This window comes from Anopheles funestus, chromosome 3RL (assembly GCF_943734845.2).
Source record: "Anopheles funestus chromosome 3RL, idAnoFuneDA-416_04, whole genome shotgun sequence".
Taxonomy (NCBI): Eukaryota; Metazoa; Arthropoda; class Insecta; order Diptera; family Culicidae; genus Anopheles; species Anopheles funestus.
This window is the reverse complement of record NC_064599.1, coordinates 52,299,828-52,324,460: the sequence shown is the minus strand read 5'-3', so window position 1 is coordinate 52,324,460 and position 24,633 is coordinate 52,299,828. Positions and strand designations below refer to the sequence as shown.

Here is a 24,633-nt window from a genome sequence, read left to right as displayed (position 1 = left end):
CCAACAAAAGCAGCAGACTCACGCTTCGTAGATGCACCCTCCACACACGAATCGTTGCACTTCATCTCCTCATCCAGGAGTCGGCATTTGACAAACTCTAGGGTCAAATTTTCTTGCGGAATTGTCTCAAGGGCTGTCACTACCGTCGCATATTTCGGCCCCATGGTCATCATCAACTGGAACACAATATCGATGTCTTCCAATTTTGCCCCTGCGGCCTTATACTCACGTACAATACGATCGAATGCCAGGAAATGATCCTGTAGGCTGCCACCTTCATATCGAAACGTTGCAAGCTTCTTTTTCATGTACAACCTGCTTGCGGTGCTATGACGTTCAAACACTCTTTCTAGTGCTAGCCAAATCGCTCTCGGGGTCTTCTTGTCCTGCACATACTCCAGCATGTTGTCATGGATCCGCGATACAAGGATCGACTTACAACGCCGTTCCTTCTTCTGACGCTTTTCCAATAGTTTTGCCTTCGCTTGGCGAACGGTGTCACTATCTTCCTTTTTCACTGTTTTTCACTTTTTCCTCTACTTCCTCCATCTCGTTCTCGATACATTCAAGCAACTCATGCTCCTCGAGCACCACTTGAATTCGGAACTTCCAAGATGAGAAGTTCGAACCATCGAACAGCGGAATGCGCACAATATCTTTATCGTTATCCATTTTTAAAACACAACAATGTTCATAGAGTAATCCTTAATCCGTCACACGTGAAATCCTGGGCCCATAACCTAATGAGAATGATGCAATGGATTCGGACGGAATGCTAGGACGCGACACACTTTATTAGATGAGCTTCTTCCTCTGGCTTTATTAACACACTGAATTCAGGTAAAAATTATTATTTACAAAATGGCTGCTGAAGGCGCCAAAAGAAAATGTCAAAGTGACAAATAATAATATGTCATACGTATAACAGGGTTCGCATGAACTATATGGTAGAGACACAGAAATTGTCTCCCAACAAACCCGACGTGGGCTCCGCTTGAAAATCTACCTAAACGCTCCGTCGCAGCCGTCCACTCGTTCAACTTTTCAGATCCTACTTTCACAGCACCTGACATTCGTTCCCCGATCAACATATTACCGCCACCTTGGCTTTGCAGGCTGAGGCGCGTCCTTTCTAACGCGAGCCTTTGCTGTTCGAGCTCAAGCTCCTTCATCCTCAACTCTATTTCCATCAACCCAATCTCACGATCAACACGATTCGTCGATGGCGTCCCTTCATGGCACGCTCCTTCGCCATCGCGCAATGATGGTGGGTTGCGCAGCGATGGCGCCGGGAAAAGATCCTTCGGACACGCCGAACGCTGCGAGGTGGTGGCTACGCTCCTATCCAATCCTAACGAAAGTTCCGCTGGTGCAGGCGAGCCCTGCAAACAGCGTAAGTATTGCAGCTCGTTCTGCGTAGGCCCGTCAGCTGTTGCTGTAGCCGGCGACGGGCGATGAACTTCGTTGACCGCAGATGAACCCGAGATGATACCAGTCGCGTCAAGCGATGGTAGCGCCCTGCAAGTCGAACTCATCGGTAGGTTCGGCGTAGTGAATTGTGGCTCGGGGTTTCCAGCCGTCGGTTGTGGTTGATCACTTTCCGTGTTCATAACGTGATTCAGTGAAACAGTTTATTTCCGCGCGCGTACCGTGTTCACTTTTAACTCGCGATCACTTAACGAAATGCGTCCGCGAATATTACGACCGATCAGTGTCACGTACGTAAATAATCACACTGTAATTCACGAAATACGATGAATAAACCACAATAAATTTCGAAAATGTTACAACTTTCGGATTTATACGGAAAATATCTCTAACTGCGTTTTGTTAAAGTTAAAGCGCGTTCGAAATTTATTGTCCTTTCCGTGGTGTTGTTGTAACGAGAGAGCCCTTTTTTCTCCCGTGTCCCTCTTTTATAACGTTCGTTAGTGGCGCCCTCTTTCGTCAACCAACATTACTGTTGTTACGGCAGGTTGTGTCAAAAGGTTTGACAGATGCTGTGATTTCGTTTTCAGCTTCCCGGTTTTCCTCTGTGTATGGTACAAACGATCGTGGAATATACCACGGTTTAATTTTTTCAAAGTTCTGCAGATTAAAGTTATCATTTTCTCTCACGTCAAACTATCAGTTTCTCTCACAATATTGTTGAGGGCTATAGTCGTTCCAAAAAGTTTTAAGTTGTGCTGCGCAAATAACTGCGTTTTTGCTTCAATGGTAAGATCACGAACGAATGAACAATCTTCAGATGGGTCTTCTTCGGCTGGTTCCTCTATTATAATAATTTTAATTTCACGTGTCCTTGCGAGATTCTTAACAGCTCGAAGAACTTCTCTTCCCAATTGACCAAGTATCGTGATAATGTATTCAGTAGAGAGGCCAACAGCAGTAATGAATTCCGTTAATTCAACAAGGACATCATAGACATTCTCTTTAAATTTAGATGAAGCACTGTTCAAAAATAGACACTGATACTGATGCAAGGCTAAGGTTTGTGAAACAATTAAAATATTCACTTTCATACTACTTGTGCAGCGATATTGAGAGACATATTGTGTAGTGCAACTGATAAACTCGTTCAGTGCAGTTTCATTCAGAGAATTTGGCTCAATATCGTCCTGCTCTGATGTTTGGGAATCATCTACACCGCTGCTTAAACTGGACAAATACCACCCTGGACTTGAATTTACCTTGTCAATCCCATCGATCTTACCGGCTCCAACCAGACACATTCATCGAAATCCTGGCATGAACAGAATCAGACGTTATAATTTTCGTAGACTTGACTACCCTACTTTCGAACGAATCGTAGCTAACTCGGACTTTAACTTCATCGAATCTGCTGCAACAATTGACGACGCCGTGACTCAACTGAACAATGTTATTGTAGGCACGCGGAGCGCAATAAAAAATGTAGTTTTCGTAGTTTTCGCTTTATTTAACAAAACTAAAAAAAAGGTCTGCCTTGGCTCTGTTCGCTCCCGTATCCCTAGCTGTACTGCACGCATACTTAGCCGCGCTCGGCTACGCACTCTGAGTGCCACGCACCTTTCATCCGTGCAGTACACGGTCCATCGGATCTTTTCTACTTTTCGCCCAGTTGCAGGGTTTACCTTATCGAGTTCTAACAGTTATCCTTTCATCCTTCGCCTCTTGCTGCCCTTTTCCTGTTGTGGTCGAACAGGTGTCTAAGACGAGTCTATAAATACGCTTCGACTGCATACCGTGTCTATAACAGGGCATACTATAAGTCATACTTAGTGTTATGGTCCAACCTTTCCTCGGTAGATCTGTCACCTAAACTCACCACTGACAGAAACGGTCAGTGGTTGATGTGTTATTGAGATCTACCGAGAGGTCAGGGTTCGCGAGCGAAGGGTCACTTCAGGTTAGGGCTCCGGCGCGAAAAGATCGAAGAGCGTGTTTAGACCGAACCGAGGCGTGCGCGTCCAAATGTATCGTAACGTGTGTAATATATATAGTTGTTAATTGTCTTAAATGTCCGTGTCGTGTTTAACGTCTTCTAATACGTGACGAAAGAAAAAGAATATAAAACTTAGCACGCCTTCAGTTTAGATTTTCCAGTGACCCTCTATCATTTTGGCGTTATGCCAATGCTCGTTGCAAAACCAACGGCATCCCCTCCACTATTTCCCTGGGCAATGACGTGGCTGATACACCATCTGGCTGCTGGGAACTGTTCGCTAGGCATGTTTCGGGCGTGTTCGTTGATCCATGCGGCAGTACAGTGTTTCTCTTCGGAAGCTTGTTCTTCACACCTAACAACGTTTTTAGTTGCAAAACAGTCGAATTAAATGAAGAAATGGAACTAAAAGCCCTAACAAAATTGAAATTTTCTTTTGCACCAGGACCAGAAATACCATCATGTGTCCTAAAGAAATGAAGTGCCTTTTTTGTCCCAATTTTGCTTCGTCTGTTCTCAAGATCGTTTCGTGAGGGTAGTTTTCCATCTATTTGGAAAACTTCCTGGATATGTCCTATTTTGAAAAAGGTAAATTGTTAAGTCGCGTCCAATTTTCATGGTGTCGCAATCCTTTGTGCTATGTCTAAACTCTGTGAATCCATCGTCCAATCTTATATCCTTCCTATAGTGACTGAGTACATTTCTCCTCACCAGCATGGCTTTAAGCCTAAACGTTCTTCTTTGACAAATCTTATGTGTTTTCTTTCTTTTGTGATGTCCAACATCGTCCGTAAAAGTAAAGTAGATGTAATTTATACCGACTTTAAAGCAGCATTCGATAGTTTGCACCATATTCTACTTTTAGCAAAACTTGGGATTGGAAGTCCAATTCTATCTTGGTTGGGATCCTTTCTCTCAAATCGATCTTATACAGTTAGATTGGACAACTCCTTTTCTTCGTCATTTGTGGGCTTGTCTGGTGTCCCTCAGGGAAGTGCACTTAGTCCTATCCTTCTCTCCCTTTTTATCAATGACTGCATCAATGCTCTTTGTCCTCCGATTGTCGATCTCTCCAGAGTTTTGTAAACAATTTCTCTCTGTGGTGTTTGTATAATGGGTTGGTGCTCTGTCCACCTAAATGTTGTGTCAGCTCTTTCGGGAAACCTGCTCTCCGGCTGTCTTGGAATATAGAATTATCTATGCGGTAATTCCGTCCTTCTCAAACCTGTGTTGGGGAAATAGGTGGGACTTATCATCATCATCATCATCATCATTATGCGCTTGGCTTCGGAAATTCGCGATTCTCTTTGTCTTAAGACACTGTACTGTTGCTGAGTTCGGTCCACCTCCAGCTGGAGGTACTGCTATGCAGAGATTAGAGAGAGTTCAGAGGAAATTTACGCGCTTCGCATTACGTAGCTTTCTTCACGGTTATTCCGTTTCTGTACCTTTTTATTCTTTCCGCTGCCGTTTGCTGGGTTTAATAGAAATTGAATCCCGCCATTGGCAAGCGCAATCCTACTTCATTGCCTGCATCTTTTCCGCCGAATCCGATGTTCCTTCCCTTTTATCTTCCTTACCACTGTATGTACCCTCTCGCAGACTTCGCGACAGGCCTCCCATCCATATTTGTTATTTGTAATTTGTTATTTTATTAGTTAAATTCAACGGACCGTATGTGGCCCCCTTCAAGCGTTTTTTAACAGTTTACATTGATAGCGTTAGATGAACTTTTATGTTATATAACATTTAACAAGTAATAGGGCGCACTTCACGTATACAATTCAGAAACACAAATCACGACAAGTCAGGTTCGAAATGATCACAAACGGCGTTGCATTTGAACGGCGTTGCATTCAAATTCGGATCAGAGGCGCCAAAACTGGTACGACGCTCCTCTACGTCAAGTATAGTTCTAGCACGGAGCGATCTCGCCGAGGCGTAAATGTCAATTGCGGAGAGCAGCGCCGGCGAGTCGATGCATTTGTTAAGTAGTCCAGCGACGAAAAGTCTTTGCGCGTCCAGGCTCCAGGCCAAGTAACGCGCAGGCTGCATCGATGCCCCTGTGGCAGAGGCTGACAAACTCGACAAGATTGGTAGAAGTTGAGCGCTTGGGGACAAACCCATGCTGAGCGGCGCTGATGTAGTTCGATGCAGCAAAGAGAAGCGGCTCGTACATAACCCCCGTAGCAAAAAGTCGTCCCTTGAGGCTTAAGGATCGGTATTAGGCGGCGCCGCTTAATACCGTCCTTTAGAAGCTCTTAAGCGGCTGAACCAATGACAATTGGATATCCCGCGTAGCAAAAAGTCGTCCCTTAAGCCTTAAGGAACGGTATTAAGCGGCTCCGCTTTATCAATTTTTTGCTACGGGGGAAGCAGCTCGAAGACTTTAGCGTTGGCGCGGAGCGATGTTATGACGCGATATTCCAACCCCCGGTTCGGTTTTTGGCCAGAATGATCCTGATCGCTTCTTTTAACAGAGACCATCACCTGTTCGATTTCAACGTTCCCATTTCCCATTTCCGCACTCGCCTTCTTAATAATTCCTTAATAATGCCCTGGTTATTAAACCAAAAAAATACTTACAATTGTCATATCGATAAAAACCGTCGTCGCGCAGCGCTGATGCAATAGCGTCATGCTGCGTTTGGTTTTGTAATTTATGCGAAATTTCTTTCGAATAAACCTTCCCGAGACAGGTGCAGTTCACGCCGACTCGAGCACTAATTTCTGAAACGTCCACCCCAGGGTACTTTGAGACATACTCGTTTATTGATTAAAATTAACGATCTTAAATACTAGATTTTTGCTGACTTATTAATAATGTTTAACCTACGCGCACCACCTGTTGCTGGCTTATTTTGTCGTTACTCGGCACCCAAATTGTCGTTGTCGCAAAGCCGTGGTAAAGGTTTGCGTGGTGCGTGCGATCAACGATGCATCAGCATTTTGGGCTGTGATTGATTGTAGAACCCAAATTGTTGACATCGCGAAATCCGTGGCACCGGCATGGGGCGCGAAACTCGATCAACCGCTGCACCCAAAATGCCGATGCAGCTCTAATGTCTCGCACCACGCGGTGTGCGCTTCTAACGGAGTGACCCTGTCGGCGACACTTAGCGTAACACAACACTTATAAGTTCTTTCGTGCCGCAAATCGCAGACGTTTGCGTTGCTACCTACTTCAGCATAATTGTTTGCTTTTATTTCTTTTAAACTTTTACCAAAATGCGGGTTCTTAGTGTTTTTGAGTGAACGAAGTTGTTTAATTTCTGAAGTTGCAATAGGTATATAGCTGGTGTGTTTTAAAACTGTTTATAAATCGAAATTAAATTGTATAGCAGGTATGATACAGGGTTGTAAAAGTTATCTTTCAGTTGGCATGTCACAATTAATTCGGAGACCAGCTAATTGAAGTAGATACAACAACGGTTAATCAACAATATCGAGACTATTATTAAAAAGTATGAGTATGAGTTACAAAAAAGTAGTAACTACACCATCATCTAGTCAAACCATTGACCAGGTATGCTGAAACGAGGTGGACATTGTTTTGAAATGTTATCTGCAATTAACGATTACTCTGTTCTGTTGAAAGCATTCATCGAAAGTCCAATCGCAATGCAAATTGTTCAAATAAACCATCCATATTATTTTTTGTACAGAACTCCAACACAGTTATAGAATCGATATCTTCATAAGGGGAAAATATATCGAGGTGTTTTTCAATGAGCAAGTGTTCTACTACACGTTTATGGAGTTGGTTTGCAATTTTTTTGGTGTTTTCATGAGAATGTAACCATTTTCCATAATCATGTGCATTAGTCAACAAATCCTTTGTAGTATTGGACAGTATTTGTTGGAGCAAAGTGTCCACATTTACTGTCGCTCCATAATATAAAATGTTATGGAATGTTGTGGGGTACTTCATTGCAAATGCATAGTCTAAAGCACTCCATTCGAAGAGTTCATCTTTCGCATTGATAGATTGAAGAGACATGTTTTTAATTAGGCAATCATTTATTGCTTTTGATCGGCCAATAACTGCCAAGTGTAGCGGTAATCGACCTACCGAATCCTTCACGAGTGTTGACGACGGATACTTCGAAACTAAAGCACGGACCTGTTGTGATATTCACATGGCAGTAATCAATGAATCAGTACATCCTTCACTATCTCTTACTATCATGCGATTGAATAAGCTTCGAGTTCGCTGAACCTCTTCATTCCAATATTTCCACGACCGGAAAAAGCTGTGGCTTTTCATGCGATGTTTGTTACTGTATATCCAAGATGCCGCGAAATATTCAGCAAATATGCGAAGAGTGAACTCAGGATTGTATCCTTTAACACATTTAATGATGTCAGACTTCTCATTGCCCAGAGCTACATCCTGCATGCATCGGATAGCTTCTTGTAGTTCCTGATCGGACAAAAGACTAGTTAAGTCGTCTTTCCTGAATATAGCAAACATTGCCAACAAGGCATGTCGATTTTTGTTCAATATATTGGTCTTTCCATTGTTTGGATTCATCGTTGTATTGATGGATTCATTATTGGATGTTTTTATTTTGTCCGAATCGACCAACGTGTCCAAATGACGAAACCAATCCATTCCGCAATATTTCAGTAGGAACTCCAATATTTTGTCCGAACGATCTTCATCCTGATTAAACGCAACATAGTGAAACACATTCCATCCGTTTCTTGTATTTACCTCTGCAGGATCACAACCTTTGGCAATCATACAATGCAGCATGAAGAAGCAACCATTCTGAGCAGTCATATGTAGCAGACTTCGACCTTCACCATCGGTAGTATGCCGATCTGTTGTTTTGTCAAGTAGATATATGAATGCAGACATCGATTTTTCATGACAGACTTCATCGTCTTTCGGTAACAATCTCATGACCATCACAATGAGTCTATTAGTAATGACCATGTTGGTCTTCTGAACAATGTATTTGACTATCTGGATGTTTCCCTCATGTACTGCTCTAGCAAGAAGCGCTTCGACGAGGTATCCTTCATGCAGGATATCGTTTTCGTCGTATTCAGGTAACGATAATTGAACGTTATTAGAAATCCGTACGCAACAAACCTTTGGATAATCAACTTTGTCGAGCGATGGTATGTTGTTACTAGGATCATGAATGTCCTCGACAATTTCTACATTTTCAATTACAATAATATTGAGTTGGTAGCAAAGATGGTGAAATATAATTTTGAATGAATTCATGTGGTTTTTGCTGATGGTGAATTTAAGAGCAGCAATGAGTTTAACAGCGTCATTTACTTTTGGAAGGACCATATTGCACTCATCGATGAAATACAACAAAGTATCATGTGCTTTATTGTCTAGCGCTATTTGAAACAACCGATTCGATTGATCGGATGAAATATTTCATTGATGTTCTGTTTGATTCATAAGTAGTTTTACAATACTGACCATATTGTGTTTTGTACAGAACTCTAGGATTGTCAAGGTATCAAGTTCCTCACGAAGAGAGAAGACGTCAAGATGTTTTTCGTTGAGCAAATATTCCACCAATTGAATGTGTAGCTGATTTGCAATCTTCTTCGTTTTTTCACGACCATGTAACCACTTTCCATAGTTATGAGCATTACTCAGTAAATCGCGTATATCATTTGATATGATTTGTTGAAACAAGGTGTCTCTATTCACTGCCGCTCCAGCAGTCAGTAAATCGGTTGTTGTAATACCATAGCCGCTTGCAAATGCATAGTCTAAAGCACTCCATTCGAAGAGTTCATCTTTCGCATTAATAGATGGAAGAGGCGTGTTTTTAATTAGGCGATCTTTTATTGCTTTTGATCGGCCAATAACTGCCAAGTGTAGTGGTAATCGACCTACCGAATCCTTCACGAGTGTTGACGAAAATTTTTTTTTCGAAACTAAAGCACGGACCTGTTGTACTGATTCATTGATTACAGCCATGTGAATATCACATCCTTCACTATCTCTTACTATCATGTGATTGAATAAGCTTCGAGTTCGCTGAACCGTTCCATTCCAATATTTCCACGACCGGAAAAAGCTCTGGCTTTTCATGCGATGTTTGTTGCTGTATATCCAAGATGCCGCGAAATATTCAGCAAATATTCGAAGAGTGAACTCAGGATTGTATCCTTTAACACCTTTAATGATGTCAGACTTCGCATTGCCCTGAGCTACATCCTGCATGCATCGGGTAGCTTCTTGTGATTCCTTATCGGACAAAAGACTAGTTAAATCGTCTTTCCTGAATATAGCAAACATTGCCAACAAGGCATGTCGATTTTTGTTCAATTTATTGTTCTTTCCATTGTTTGGATTCATCGTTGTATTGATGGATTCATTATTGGATGTTTTTATTTTGTCCGAATCGACCAACGTGTCCAAATGACGAAACCAATCCATTCCGCAATATTTCAGTAGGAACTCCAATATTTTGTCCGAACGATCTTCATCCTGATTAAACGCAACATAGTGAAACACATTCCATCCGTTTCTTGTATTTACCTCTGCAGGATCACAACCTTTGGTAATCATACAATGCAGCATGAAGAAGCAACCATTTTGAGCAGTCATATGTAGCAGACTTCGACCTTCACCATCGGTAGTATGTCGATCTGTTGTTTTGTCAAGTAGATATATGAATGCAGACATCGATTTCTCATGACAGACTTCATCGTTTTTCGGTAACAATCTCATGACCATCACAATGAGTCTATTAGTAATGACCATTTTGGTCTTCTGAACAATGTATTTGACTATCTGGATGTTTCCCTCATGTACTGCTCTAGCAAGAAGCGCTTCGACGAAGTATCCTATATGCAAGATATCTTTTTCGTCGTATTCAGGTAACGATAATTGAACGTTATTAGAATTCCGTACGCAACAAAGCTTTGGATAATCAACTTTGTCGAGCGATGCTATGTTGTTGTTACTAGGATCATGAATGTCCTCGACAATTTCTACATCTTCAATTACAATAATATTGAGTTGGTAGCAAAGTTGGTGAAATATAATTTTGAATGAATTCATATGGTTTTTGCTGATGGTGAATTTAAGAGCAGCAATGAGTTCAGCAGTGTCATTTACATTTGGAAGGTTCATATTGCACTCATCGATGAAATACAACAAAGTATCATGTGCTTTATTGTCTAGCGCTATTTGAAACAACCAATTCGATTGATCGGATGAAATATTTCGTTGATGTTCTGTTTGATTCATAAGTAGTTTTACAATACTGACCATATTGTGTTTTGTACAGAACTCTAGGATTGTCAAGGTATCAAGTTCCTCACGAAGAGAGAAGACGTCAAGATGTTTTTCGTTGAGCAAATATTCCACCAATTGAATGTGTAGCTGATTTGCAATCTTCTTCGTTTTTTCACGACCATGTAACCACTTTCCGTAGTTATGAGCATTACTCAGTAAAACGCGTATATCATTTGATATGATTTGTTGAAACAAGGTGTCTCTATTCACTGCCGCTCCAGCAGTCAGTAAATCGGTTGTTGTAATACCATATTCGCTTGCAAATGCATAGTCTAAAGCACTCCATTCGAAGAGTTCATCTTTCGCATTAATAGATGGAAGAGGCGTGTTTTTAATTAGGCGATCTTTTATTGCTTTTGATCGGCAAATAACTGCCAAGTGTAGTGGTAATCGACCTACCGAATCCTTCACGAGTGTTGACGAAAATTTTTTTTTCGAAACTAAAGCACGGACCTGTTGTACTGATTCATTGATTACAGCCATGTGAATATCACATCCTTCACTATCTCTTACTATCATGTGATTGAATAAGCTTCGAGTTCGCTGAACCGTTCCATTCCAATATTTCCACGACCGGAAAAAGCTCTGGCTTTTCATGCGATGTTTGTTGCTGTATATCCAAGATGCCGCGAAATATTCAGCAAACATTCGAAGAGTGAACTCAGGATTGTATCCTTTAACACCTTTAATGATGTCAGACTTCTCATTGCCCTGAGCTACATCCTGCATGCATCGGGTAGCTTCTTGTGATTCCTTATCGGACAAAAGACTAGTTAAATCGTCTTTCCTGAATATAGCAAACATTGCCAACAAGGCATGTCGATTTTTGTTCAATTTATTGTTCTTTCCATTGTTTGGATTCATCGTTGTATTGATGGATTCATTATTGGATGTTTTTATTTTGTCCGAATCGACCAACGTGTCCAAATGACGAAACCAATCCATTCCGCAATATTTCAGTAGGAACTCCAATATTTTGTCCGAACGATCTTCATCCTGATTAAACGCAACATAGTGAAACACATTCCATCCGTTTCTTGTATTTACCTCTGCAGGATCACAACCTTTGGTAATCATACAATGCAGCATGAAGAAGCAACCATTTTGAGCAGTCATATGTAGCAGACTTCGACCTTCACCATCGGTAGTATGTCGATCTGTTGTTTTGTCAAGTAGATATATGAATGCAGACATCGATTTCTCATGACAGACTTCATCGTTTTTCGGTAACAATCTCATGACCATCACAATGAGTCTATTAGTAATGACCATGTTGGTCTTCTGAACAATGTATTTGACTATCTGGATGTTTCCCTCATGTACTGCTCTAGCAAGAAGCGCTTCGACGAGGTATCCTTCATGCAGGATATCGTTTTCATCGTATTCAGGTAACGATAATTGAACGTTATTAGAAATCCGTACGCAACAAACCTTTGGATAATCAACTTTGTCGAGCGATGGTATGTTGTTACTAGGATCATGAATGTCCTCGACAATTTCTACATTTTCAATAACAATAATATTGAGTTGGTAGCAAAGATGGTGAAATATAATTTTGAATGAATTCATATGGTTTTTGCTGATGGTGAATTTAAGAGCAGCAATGAGTTCAGCAGTGTCATTTACATTTGGAAGGTTCATATTGCACTCATCGATGAAATACAACAAAGTATCATGTGCTTTATTGTCTAGCGCTATTTGAAACAACCGATTCGATTGATCGGATGAAATATTTCGTTGATGTTCTGTTTGATTCATAAGTAGTTTTACAATACTGACCATATTGTGTTTTGTACAGAACTCTAGAATTGTCATGGTATCAAGTTCCTCACGAAGAGAGAAGACGTCAAGATGTTTTTCGTTGACCAAATATTCCACCAATTGAATGTGTAGCTGATTTGCTATCTTCTTTGTGTTTTCACGAGAATGTAACAACTCTCCATAATAATGTGCATCAATCAGTAAAGTTTTTAAATGATTTGATATGATTTGTTGAAACAAGGTGTCTCTATTCACTGCCGCTCCAGCAGTCATTAAGTCTTTTGTTGTAATACCAAGGTGGATTGCAAATGCATAGTCTAAAGCACTCCATTCGAAGAGTTCATCTTTCGCATTGATAGATTGAAGAGGTATTATTTCTATAAGAAATTTTTTTATTCCTCTTGATCGGCAAATAACTGCCAAGTGTAGTGGTAATCGACCTACCGAATCCTTCACGAGTGTAGACGAAGGAGGCTTCGAAACTAAAGCATGGACCTGTTGTACTGATTCATTGATTACAGCCATGTGAATATCACATCCTTCACTATCTCTTACTATCATGCGATTGAATAAGCTTCGAGTTCGCTGAACCGTTCCATTCCAATATTTCCACGACCGGAAAAAGCTCTGGCTTTTCATGCGATGTTTGTTGCTGTATATCCAAGATGCCGCGAAATATTCAGCAAATATTCGAAGAGTGAACTCAGGTTTGTATCCTTTAACACCTTTAATGATGTCAGACTTCTCATTGCCCTGAGCTACATCCTGCATGCATCGGATAGCTTCTTGTAGTTCCTCATCGGACAAAAGACTAGTTAAATCGTCTTTACTGAATATAGCAAACATTGCCAACAAGGCATGTCGATTTTTGTTCAATTTATTGGTCTTTCCATTGTTTGGATTCATCGTTGTATTGATGGATTCATTATTGGATATTTCTAATATGTCCGAATCGACCAACGTGTCCAAATGATGAAACCAATCCATTCCGCAATATTTCAGTAGAAACTCCAATATTTGGTCCGAACGATCTTCATCCTGATTAAACGCAACATAGTGAAACACATTCCATCCGTTTCTTGTATTTACCTCTGCAGGATCAAAACCTTTGGCAATCATACAATGCAGCATGAAGAAGCAACCATTCTGAGCAGTCATATGTAGCAGACTTCGACCTTCATCATCGGTAGTATGCCGATCTGTTGTTTTGTCAAGTAGATATATGAATGCAGACATCGATTTCTCATGACAGACTTCATCGTTTTTCGGTAACAATCTCATGACCATCACAATGAGTCTATTAGTAATGACCATTTTGGTCTTCTGAACAATGTATTTGACTATCTGGATGTTTCCCTCATGTACTGCTCTAGCAAGAAGCGCTTCGACGAAGTATCCTATATGCAGGATATCTTTTTCGTCGTATTCAGGTAACGATAATTGAACGTTATTAGAACTCCGTACGCAACAAAGCTTTGGATAATCAACTTTGTCGAGCGATGCTATGTTGTTGTTACTAGGATCATGAATGTCCTCGACAATTTCTACATCTTCAATCACAATAATATTGAGTTGGTAGCAAAGTTGGTGAAATATAATTTTGAATGAATTCATATGGTTTTTGCTGATGGTGAATTTAAGAGCAGCAATGAGTTCAGCAGTGTCATTTACATTTGGAAGGTCCATATTGCACTCATCGATGAAATACAACAAAGTATCATGTGCTTTATTGTCTAGCGCTATTTGAAACAACCGATTCGATTGATCGGATGAAATATTTCGTTGATGTTCTGTTTGATTCATAAGTAGTTTTACAATACTGACCATATTGTGTTTTGTACAGAACTCTAGAATTGTCAAGGTATTAAGTTCCTCACGAAGAGAGAAGACGTCAAGATGTTTTTCGTTGAGCAAATATTCCACCAATTGAATGTGTAGCTGATTTGCTATCTTCTTTGTGTTTTCACGAGAATGTAACAACTCTCCATAATAATGTGCATCAATCAGTAAAGTTTTTAAATGATTTGATATGATTTGTTGAAACAAGGTGTCTCTATTCACTGCCGCTCCAGCAGTCATTAAGTCTTTTGTTGTAATACCAAGGTGGATTGCAAATGCATAGTCTAAAGCACTCCATTCGAAGAGTTCATCTTTCGCATTGATAGATTGAAGAGGTATTATTTCTATAAGAAATTTTTTTATTCCTCTTGATCGGCAAATAACTGCCAAGTGTAGCGGTAATCGACCTACCGAATCCTTCACGAGTGTTGACGAAGGATACTTCGAAACTAAAGCATGGACCTGTTGTACTGATTCATTGATTACAGCCATGTGAATATCACATCCTTCACTATCTCTTACTATCATGCGATTGAATAAGCTTCGAGTTCGCTGAACCGATCCATTCCAATATTTCCACGACCGGAAAAAGCTCTGGCTTTTCATGCGATGTTTGTTACTGTATATCCAAGATGCCGCGAAATATTCAGCAAACATTCGAAGAGTGAACTCAGGATTGTACCCTGTAACACCTTTAATGATGTCAGACTTCTCATTGCCCTGAGCTACATCCTGCATGCATCGGATAGCTTCTTGTAGTTCCTCATCGGACAAAAGACTAGTTAAGTCGTCTTTACTGAATATAGCAAACATTGCCAACAAGGCATGACGATTTTTGTTCAATTTATTGGTCTTTCCATTGTTTGGATTCATCGTTGTATTGATGGATTCATTATTGGATATTTCTAATATGTCCGAATCGACCAACGTGTCCAAATGATGAAACCAATCCATTCCGCAATATTTCAATAGGAACTCCAATATTTGGTCCGAACGATCTTCATCCTGATTAAACGCAACATAGTGAAACACATTCCATCCGTTTCTTGTATTTACCTCTGCAGGATCACAACCTTTGGCAATCATACAATGCAGCATGAAGAAGCAACCATTCTGAGCAGTCATATGTAGCAGACTTCGACCTTCATCATCGGTAGTATTCCGATCTGTTGTTTTGTCAAGTAGATATATGAATGCAGACATCGATTTTTCATGACAGACTTCATCGTCTTTCGGTAACAATCTCATGACCATCACAATGAGTCTATTAGTAATGACCATGCTGGTCTTCTGAACAATGTATTTGACTATCTGGATGTTTCCCTCATGTACTGCTCTAGCAAGAAGCGCTTCGACGAAGTATCCTATATGCAGGATATCTTTTTCGTCGTATTCAGGTAACGATAATCGAACGTTATTAGAACTCCGTACGCAACAAACCTTTGGATAATCAACTTTGTAGAGCGATGGTATGTTGTTGTTACTAGGGTCCTGAATGTCCTCGACAATTTTTACATCTTCAATTACAATAATATTGAGTTGGTAGCAAAGTTGGTGAAATATAATTTTGAATGAATTCATATGGAATTTGCTGATGGTGAATTTAAGAGCAGCAATGAGTTCAGCAGTGTCATTTACTTTTGGAAGAACCATATTGCACTCATCGATGAAATACAACAAAGTATCATGTGCTTTATTCTCTAGCGCTATTTGAAACAACCGATTCGATTGATCGGATGAAATATTTCGTTGATGTTCTGTTTGATTCATAAGTAGTTTTACAATACTGACCATATTGTGTTTTGTACAGAACTCTAGAATTGTCATGGTATCAAGTTCCTCACGAAGAGATAAGACGTCAAGTTGTTTTTCGTTGAGCAAATATTCCACCAATTGAATGTGTAGCTGATTTGCTATCTTCTTTGTGTTTTCACGACCATGTAACCACTTTCCATAATCATGTGCCTTGGACAGTATAATGTTTAAATGATTTGATATGATTTGTTGAAACAAGGTGTCTCTATTCACTGCCGCTCCAGCAGTCAGTAAATCGGTTGTTGAAATATCATAGTTGATTGCAAATGCATAGTCTAAAGCACTCCATTCGAAGAGTTCATCTTTCGCATTAATAGATGGAAAAGGCGTGTTTTTAATTAGGCAAACATTTATTGCTCTTGGTAGGCCAATAACTGCCAAGTGTAGCGGTAATCGACCTACCGAATCCTTCACGAGTGTAGACGAAGGAGGCTTCGAAATTAAAGCATGGACCTGTTGTACTGATTCATTGATTACAGCCATGTGAATATCACATCCTTCACTATCTCTTACTATCATGCGATTGAATAAGCTTCGAGTTCGCTGAACCGTTCCATTCCAATATTTCCACGACCGGAAAAAGCTCTGGCTTTTCATGCGATGTTTGTTGCTGTATATCCAAGATGCCGCGAAATATTCAGCAAATATTCGAAGAGTGAACTCAGGATTGTACCCTTTAACACCTTTAATGATGTCAGACTTCTCATTGCCCTGAGCTACATCCTGCATGCATCGGATAGCTTCTTGTAGTTCCTCATCGGACAAAAGACTAGTTAAGTCGTCTTTACTGAATATAGCAAACATTGCCAACAAGGCATGACGATTTTTGTTCAATTTATTGGTCTTTCCATTGTTTGGATTCATCGTTGTATTGATGGATTCATTATTGGATATTTCTAATATGTCCGAATCGACCAACGTGTCCAAATGATGAAACCAATCCATTCCGCAATATTTCAGTAGGAACTCCAATATTTGGTCCGAACGATCTTCATCCTGATTAAACGCAACATAGTGAAACACATTCCATCCGTTTCTTGTATTTACCTCTGCAGGATCACAACCTTTGGCAATCATACAATGCAGCATGAAGAAGCAACCATTCTGAGCAGTCATATGTAGCAGACTTCGACCTTCATCATCGGTAGTATTCCGATCTGTTGTTTTGTCAAGTAGATATATGAATGCAGACATCGATTTTTCATGACAGACTTCATCGTCTTTCGGTAACAATCTCATGACCATCACAATGAGTCTATTAGTAATGACCATGCTGGTCTTCTGAACAATGTATTTGACTATCTGGATGTTTCCCTCATGTACTGCTCTAGCAAGAAGCGCTTCGACGAAGTATCCTATATGCAGGATATCTTTTTCGTCGTATTCAGGTAACGATAATTGAACGTTATTAGAACTCCGTACGCAACAAACCTTTGGATAATCAACTTTGTCGAGCGATGCTATGTTGTTGTTACTAGGGTCCTGAATGTCCTCGACAATTTTTACATCTTCAATTACAATAATATTGAGTTGGTAGCAAAGTTGGTGAAATATAATTTTGAATGAATTCATATGGTTTTTGCTGATGGTGAATTTAAGAGCAGCAATGAGTTTAACAGTGTCATTTACTTTTGGAAGGACCATATTGCACTCATCGATGAAATACAACAAAGTATCATGTGCTTTATTCTCTAGCGCTATTTGAAACAACCGATTCGATTGATCGGATGAAATATTTCGTTGATGTTCTGTTTGATTCATAAGTAGTTTTACAATACTGACCATATTGTGTTTTGTACAGAACTCTAGAATTTTCAAGGTATTAAGTTCCTCCCGAAGAGAGAAGACGTCAAGTTGTTTTTCGTTGAGCAAATATTCCACCAATTGAATGTGTAGCTGATTTGCAATCTTCTTCGTGTTTTCACGACCATGTAACCACTTTCCATAATCATGTGCCTTGGACAGTATAATGTTTAAATGATTTGATATGATTTGTTGAAACAAGGTGTCTCTATTCACTGCCGCTCCAGCAGTCAGTAAATCGGTTGTTGAAATATCATAGTTGATTGCAAATGCATAGTCTAAAGCACTCCATTCGAAGAGTTCATCTTTCGCATTAATAGATGGAAAAGGCGTGTTTTTAATTAGGCAAACATTTATTGCTCTTGGTAGGCCAATAACTGCCAAGTGTAGCGGTAATCGACCTACCGAATCCTTCACGAGTGTAGACGAAGGAGGCTTCGAAATTAAAGCATGGACCTGTTGTACTGATTCATTGATTACAGCCATGTGAATATCACATCCTTCACTATCTCTTACTATCATGCGATTGAATAAGCTTCGAGTTCGCTGAACCGTTCCATTCCAATATTTCCACGACCGGAAAAAGCTCTGGCTTTTCATGCGATGTTTGTTGCTGTATATCCAAGATGCCGCGAAATATTCAGCAAATATTCGAAGAGTGAACTCAGGATTGTACCCTTTAACACCTTTAATGATGTCAGACTTCTCATTGCCCTGAGCTACATCCTGCATGCATCGGATAGCTTCTTGTAGTTCCTCATCGGACAAAAGACTAGTTAAATCGTCTTTCCTGAATATAGCAAACATTGCCAACAAGGCATGTCGATTTTTGTTCAATTTATTGTTCTTTCCATTCTTTGGATTCATCGTTGTATTGATGGATTCATTATTGGATGTTTTTATTTTGTCCGAATCGACCAACGTGTCCAAATGATGAAACCAATCCATTCCGCAATATTTCAGTAGGAACTCCAATATATTGTCCGAACGATCTTCATCCTGATTAAACGCAACATAGTGAAACACATTCCATCCGTTTCTTGTATTTACCTCTGTAGGATCAAAACCTTTGGCAATCATACAATGCAGCATGAAGAAGCAACCATTCTGAGCAGTCATATGTAGCAGACTTCGACCTTCATCATCGGTAGTATGCCGATCTGTTGTTTTGTCAAGTAGATATATGAATGCAGACATCGATTTTTCATGACAGACTTCATCGTCTTTCGGTAACAATCTCATGACCATCACAATGAGTCTATTAGTAATGACCATGCTGGTCTTCTGAACAATGTATTTGACTATCTGGATGTTTCCCTCATGTACTGCTCTAGCAAGAAGAGCTTCGACGAGGTATCCTTCATGCAGGATATCGTTTTCATCGTATTCAGGTAACGATAATTGAACGTTATTAGAACTCCGTACGCAACAAACCTTTGGATAATCAACTTTGTCGAGCGATGGTATGTTGTTGTTACTAGGATCATGAATGTCCTCGACAATCTCTTCATCTTCAATTACAATAATATTGAGTTGGTAGCAAAGTTGGTGAAATATAATTTTGAATGAATTCATATGGTTTTTGCTGAAGGTGACTTTAAGAGCAGCAATGAGTTCAGCAGTGTCATTTACATTTGGAAGGTCCATATTGCACTCATCGATGAAATACAACAAAGTATCATGTGCTTTATTGTCTAGCGCTATTTGAAACAACCAATTCGATTGATCGGATGAAATATTTCGTTGATGTTCTGTTTGATTCATAAGTAGTTTTACAATACTGACCATATTGTGTTTTGTACAGAACTCTAGAATTGTCAAGGTATTAAGTTCCTCACGAAGAGAGAAGACGTCAAGTTGTTTTTCGTTGAGCAAATATTCCACCAATTGAATGCGTAGCTGATTTGCAATCTTCTTCGTGTTTTCACGAGAATGTAACCACTTTCCATAGTTATGAGCATCAATCAGTAAAGTTTTTAAATGATTTGATATGATTTGTTGAAACAAGGTATCTCTATTCACTGCCGCTCCAGCAGTCAGTAAATCGTTTGTTGAAATTTCATAGCCGCTTGCAAATGCATAGTCTAAAGCACTCCATTCGAAGAGTTCATCTTTCGCATTGATAGATTGAAGAGACATTATTTCTATAAGAAATTTTTCTATTGCTATTGATCGGCCAATAACTGCCAAGTGTAGTGGTAATCGACCTACCGAATCCTTCACGAGTGCTGACGAAGGATACTTCGAAACTAAAGCATGGACCTGTTGTACTGATTCATTGATTACAGCCATGTGAATATCACATCCTTCACTATCTCTTACTATCATGCGATTGAATAAGCTTCGAGTTCGCTGAACCTCTTCTTTCCAATATTTCCTCGACCGGAAAAAGCTCTCGCTTTTCATGCGATGTTTGTTGCTGTATATCCAAGATGCTGCGAGATATTCAGCAAATATTCGAAGAGTGAACTCAGGATTGTACCCTTTAACTTGTTTAATGATGTAAGACTTCATATTGCCCTGAGCTACATCCTGCACGCATCGGATAGCTTCTTGTAGTTCCTGATCGGACAAAAGACTAGTTAAGTCCTCTTTCCTGAATATAGCAAACATTGCCAACAAGGCATATTGATTTTTGTTCAATTTATTGGTCTTTCTATTGCTTTTGATGAAATATTCAATATTGAATATTTGTAGTATGTCCGAATCGACCAACGTGTCCAAATGATGAAACCAATCCATTCCGCAATATTTCAATAGGAACTCCAATATTTGGTCCGAACGATCTTCATCCTGATTAAACGCAACATAGTGAAACACATTCCATCCGATTCTTGTATTTACCTCTGCAGGATCACAACCTTTGGCAATCATACAATGCAGCATGAAGAAGCAACCATTTTGAGCAGTCATATGTAGCAGACTTCGACCTTCATCATCGGTAGCATTCCGATCTGTTGTTTTGTCAAGTAGATATATGAATGCAGACATCGATTTTTCATGACATACTGTATAGCCTTTCGGTAACAATCTCATGACCATAACAATGAGTCTGTTAGTAATGACCATGTTGTTCTTCTGAACAATGTATTTGACTATCTGGATGTGTCCCTCATGTACTGCTCTAGCAAGAAGAGCTTCGACGAGGTATCCTTTATGCAGGATATCTTTTTCGTCGTATTCAGGTAACGATAATCGAACGTTATTAGAACTCCGTACGCAACAAACCTTTGGATAATCAACTTTGTCGAGCGATGCTATGTTGTTGTTACTAGGATCATGAATGTCCTCGACAATTTTTACATCTTTAATCACAGTAATATTGAGTTGGTGGCAAAGTTGTTGGAAAATGATTTTAAATGGGATCATTTGATTAAGTTTAATTGTGGATTTCAAAGCAGCAATAAGTTCTGCACTATTATTTGTTTGTAACAAAGGCATGTTACATTGGCTGGCTAGGTACGTCTCGATTTCAGAAGCATTGCTATCGATTGCCATCTGCAACAAGTGCTGTGATTGATCTGCTAAAATTTTTTCACGAATTTCAATTTGGGTCATAAGTTGTTTAAATACACCGACCATATTGTACTTTACGCAGAATTCTACAACAGTCAAGGAATCAAGGTCTTTGTGAGTAGAAAAAATGTCAATTTGTTTTTCAGTTGCCAAATTCTTAATTAAATCCAAGTGAAGCTTTATTACGACCATTTTGTAGCTTTCATGATTGCTTAACCATTTTCCATAATCATGAGCGTTAAGCATCAAATCCTTCAGGTTGTTAGATACGATTTGTTGAAGTAAGGTGTCCCCATTAACAGTCACCCCAGCAAACAATAGGTTTTTGATTGATGTGTCAGATCTCATTGCAAATGCATAATCTAAAGCGGTCCAATGAAGAAGTTTATCTTGCAAATTGATTGACTGAATCGGCGTTTTACTTATTAAAAAGTTCTCAATTGCTCTGGATGGGTAAATCATTGCCAAGTGAAGCGGTAATCGTCCAACTGCATCCTCTACAGATGCAGCAGAAAAGTTTGCCGACAACAATTCACGAACCTGATGTTCTGATTGATTAATTACAGCCATGTGAATATCGCATCCTTTACTGTCGCTTAAAATCATTCGATTATGAAAGTCCCGAACTCGATGTAGCTCCGTAGTCCAATATGAGCGCGATCGGAAAAAGCTTTTATTTTCTATAATTTTTCTATTTTCGTACAACCAGCACGCCGTAAAGTACTCAGCGAAAATTCGATGAGTAAAACGAGGAATATTATCGCAAACATCTTGAATGATGCCAGTTTTCTCATTACTTCTTGCTACATCTTGCATGAATTCGATAGCTTCCTGCTGTTCCTGGTCAGACAACAACCTAGTTATCACTCCTATGTTAAATATGACTAACATGCCCAAAATATTATGACGTCGTTTTGTTTGTTTGTTTACTTCCTCGTTCTTCATTATTTGAACGGGATACTTTGCAGTAGACTGAATTGTACCAGCTTTCTCGTGATTTAGTATTCTTAATTTTTCTTCAACAAAATTGCTTATAACTTGTAATTGATCGAACTTTGTATCCACCAAAAGTTTGAAAACGGTTGTTTGTTTTTGAGCGTTTAGGTGAATTTTAATTTTTGAGAGTGAAAGTTTTGCAGCCATGTGCAGAAAAAGTGGTATTATTTTAAATTCTTGTATACTGTAGGTCGTAAGAGTATACATTTTTTCTAAAATGGAAATTTTATGGTCTTCATTGCTTTTTTTGTAACCTTCTAATTCATGCTCTACATAGTTGTTCAAAAACAGTATTCGATCTCTTTGGGAAAACGGCTCCAGTCGCCACAACTTGCCAACCGAAAACGTTTGTTTCAGTTCTTCTCTAAAATTATACGGCCTAGTCGAAATGTACAGATTTCGAATGCCTTCAAAGTTGGATAGCCTTGCAAAATATTTCATTACGAAATCCTTATAATGCGGGACAATTTCATCAAATCCATCCAATAAACAAATAAATTTATTTTCGTTAAATTTGTTTTGAAACAATCGTAGCTCCAGCAGTTCTTGTAAAGGTAGTTTTGACACATCAGGATTGGTTTCGTCAAGGATAATTTTTCCATCCGAGAACGTTAAAAGTTTTGCGGTTCGATCAGCTTTCTCTCTTTCCTTATCGAAGTCTGCAACAGCTCGATTGTGAATATTGCACACAAACAAGGTAAGATGCAGTAGACGATAGAGGATCCTTACTACTTCTGTATCATGGATGGTTTTAGGATCCAACGCTTGTAAATAAAAGAAATCAGAGGAATATTGCAGAGCGTTCATACGTACAATAAACATAGAAGAATTATCGTTCGATATTGCCGATGCTAGCCACGTAAAGTAGGTGGATTTTCCATATCCTGCTTCGTCTAAAAAGATGTGCACTTTCACATTGTCCTCGCACTTTAAATCATCTGGAAGGTTACACGCTTCATCCTTCAAAGGTAAGACAGATTTTAGCAGTGATGCTGTGATTTCGTTTTCAGTCAAATATTGTTCAGCCTCCCGGTTTTCCTCGGAGTATGGTACAAACGATCGTGGAATATACCACGATTTAATTTTTTCAAAGTTCTGCAGATTAAAGTTATAATTTTCTCTCACGTCTGTATCGTCATATTTTTCTAAAACATTAAATAACAGACTCAAACTATCAGTTTCTCTCACAATATTGTTGAGGGCTATAGTCGTTCCAAAAAGTTTTAAGTTGTGCTGCTCAAATAACTGCTTTTTTGCTTCATTGGTAAGATCACGAACGAAGGAACAATCTTCAGATGGGTCTTCTTCGGCTGGTTCCTCGATTATAATAATTTTAATTTCACGTGTCCTTGCGAGCTTCTTAACAGCTCGAAGAACTTCTCTTCCCAATTGACCAAGTATCGTAATAATGTATTCAGTAGAGAGGCCAACAGCAGTAATGAATTCCGTTAATTCATCAAGGACATCATAGATATTCTCTTTAAATTTAGATGAAGCACTGTTCACAAATAGACACTGATACTGATGCAAGGCTAAGGTTTGTGAAACAATTAAAATATTCACTTTCATACTAGTTGTGCAGCGATATCGAGAGACATATTGTGTAGTGCAACTGATAAACTCGTTCAGTGCAGTTTCATTCAGACAATTTGGCTCAATAACAATGCGAGAATATTTAACGCACATTGATTTAAGATAATCATTCGTAAATGTTTTAACCTTAACAAAATTTTCATTCGCTTTTGTTTCTATAAAATGCTGGTTAAGATCCTGCAAACTTATATGAACCGTCTTAATCATGCCATCAAACAGCATATTGTGCAAGGCGTCATATGTTCCTTTTTTGTTGTTAACCCAGGTTGGTATCATATCCATAATCTTATCGCGAAGTTCTGTCTCATTCGTAGATCCACAAACTAAAAGGAATTTCTCTTTAAATCGTTGGATTGCTACATCAACTTTTTCATAATACGAATTAACATCGGGTGATAAACGGGTTGTAACGTTTAAAACAGTTTCGGCAAATGCCTGATCTAATATAATTCTGATTTCTTCCCATTCTATTTGGTTGTTCAGTTCACCTTGATTTGGAGTTAATTTGAAATATTCTTGTTTAAAACTGTTCCTCAGTTTTCCTAGAAGCGTTGAACTTTCCGCAGTCCAGAATTCTTGGTTAAATTGAAATATTCCTGAA

The 24,633-nt window shown here is 39.3% G+C and overlaps 4 protein-coding genes across 12 annotated transcripts in view; 2 read left to right on the top strand and 2 right to left on the bottom strand.

The window, feature by feature from the left end:
* LOC125767242 (uncharacterized) overlaps positions 1 to 8,520 on the bottom strand; it is a 33,415-nt gene extending 24,895 nt beyond the window's left edge. The window contains exon 1 of the mRNA XM_049433610.1: positions 7,778 to 8,520. Coding sequence (XP_049289567.1) covers positions 7,778 to 8,366 — 589 coding nt within the window. The 5' untranslated portion in view covers positions 8,367 to 8,520. The remainder of the gene's footprint in view (positions 1 to 7,777) is intronic.
* Positions 1 to 24,633, top strand: part of LOC125767197 (uncharacterized) — a 285,303-nt gene that overhangs the window by 52,665 nt on the left and 208,005 nt on the right. The gene's annotated exons all lie outside the window — the stretch shown is intronic.
* The window catches only part of LOC125772085 (uncharacterized), a 312,356-nt gene that overhangs the window by 178,714 nt on the left and 109,009 nt on the right, over positions 1 to 24,633 (top strand). The window lies entirely within an intron of this gene.
* On the bottom strand, positions 8,682 to 24,116 carry LOC125767195 (uncharacterized). Of its 7 annotated transcripts, none has more exons than XM_049433525.1 (3): positions 20,772 to 24,116; positions 18,614 to 18,977; positions 8,682 to 9,583 (listed from the first exon to the last, which is right to left on the bottom strand). In XM_049433525.1, the coding sequence occupies exons 1-3, from the start codon at positions 24,006 to 24,008 to the stop codon at positions 8,829 to 8,831; spliced, it is 4,356 nt and encodes a 1,451-aa protein (XP_049289482.1). In that variant the 5' UTR covers positions 24,009 to 24,116; the 3' UTR covers positions 8,682 to 8,828. The 7 variants fall into 7 exon arrangements, with proteins under 7 accessions (XP_049289482.1, XP_049289484.1, XP_049289486.1 ...); XM_049433527.1 differs by lacking the exon at positions 18,614 to 18,977 and adding an exon at positions 16,808 to 17,188 and having other exon boundaries at positions 20,789 to 24,116; XM_049433529.1 differs by lacking the exon at positions 18,614 to 18,977 and adding an exon at positions 15,002 to 15,382 and having other exon boundaries at positions 20,789 to 24,116.

What these genes read in the sequence shown, in the direction of transcription:
- LOC125767195 (XM_049433525.1), bottom strand. Translation starts at nt 24,008, where the DNA reads ATGAAAGTGAATATTTTAATTGTTTCACAAACCTTAGCCTTGCATCAG. An exon ending in AAGGTTGTGATCCTGCAGAG is followed by an intron (nt 18,978 to 20,771) that starts GTAAATACAAGA and finishes GATCCTACAGAG; the next exon opens with GTAAATACAAGAAACGGATG. An exon ending in GAAGTCTGACATCATTAAAG is followed by an intron (nt 9,584 to 18,613) that starts GTGTTAAAGGGT and finishes ACATCATTAAAG; the next exon opens with GTGTTAAAGGATACAATCCT.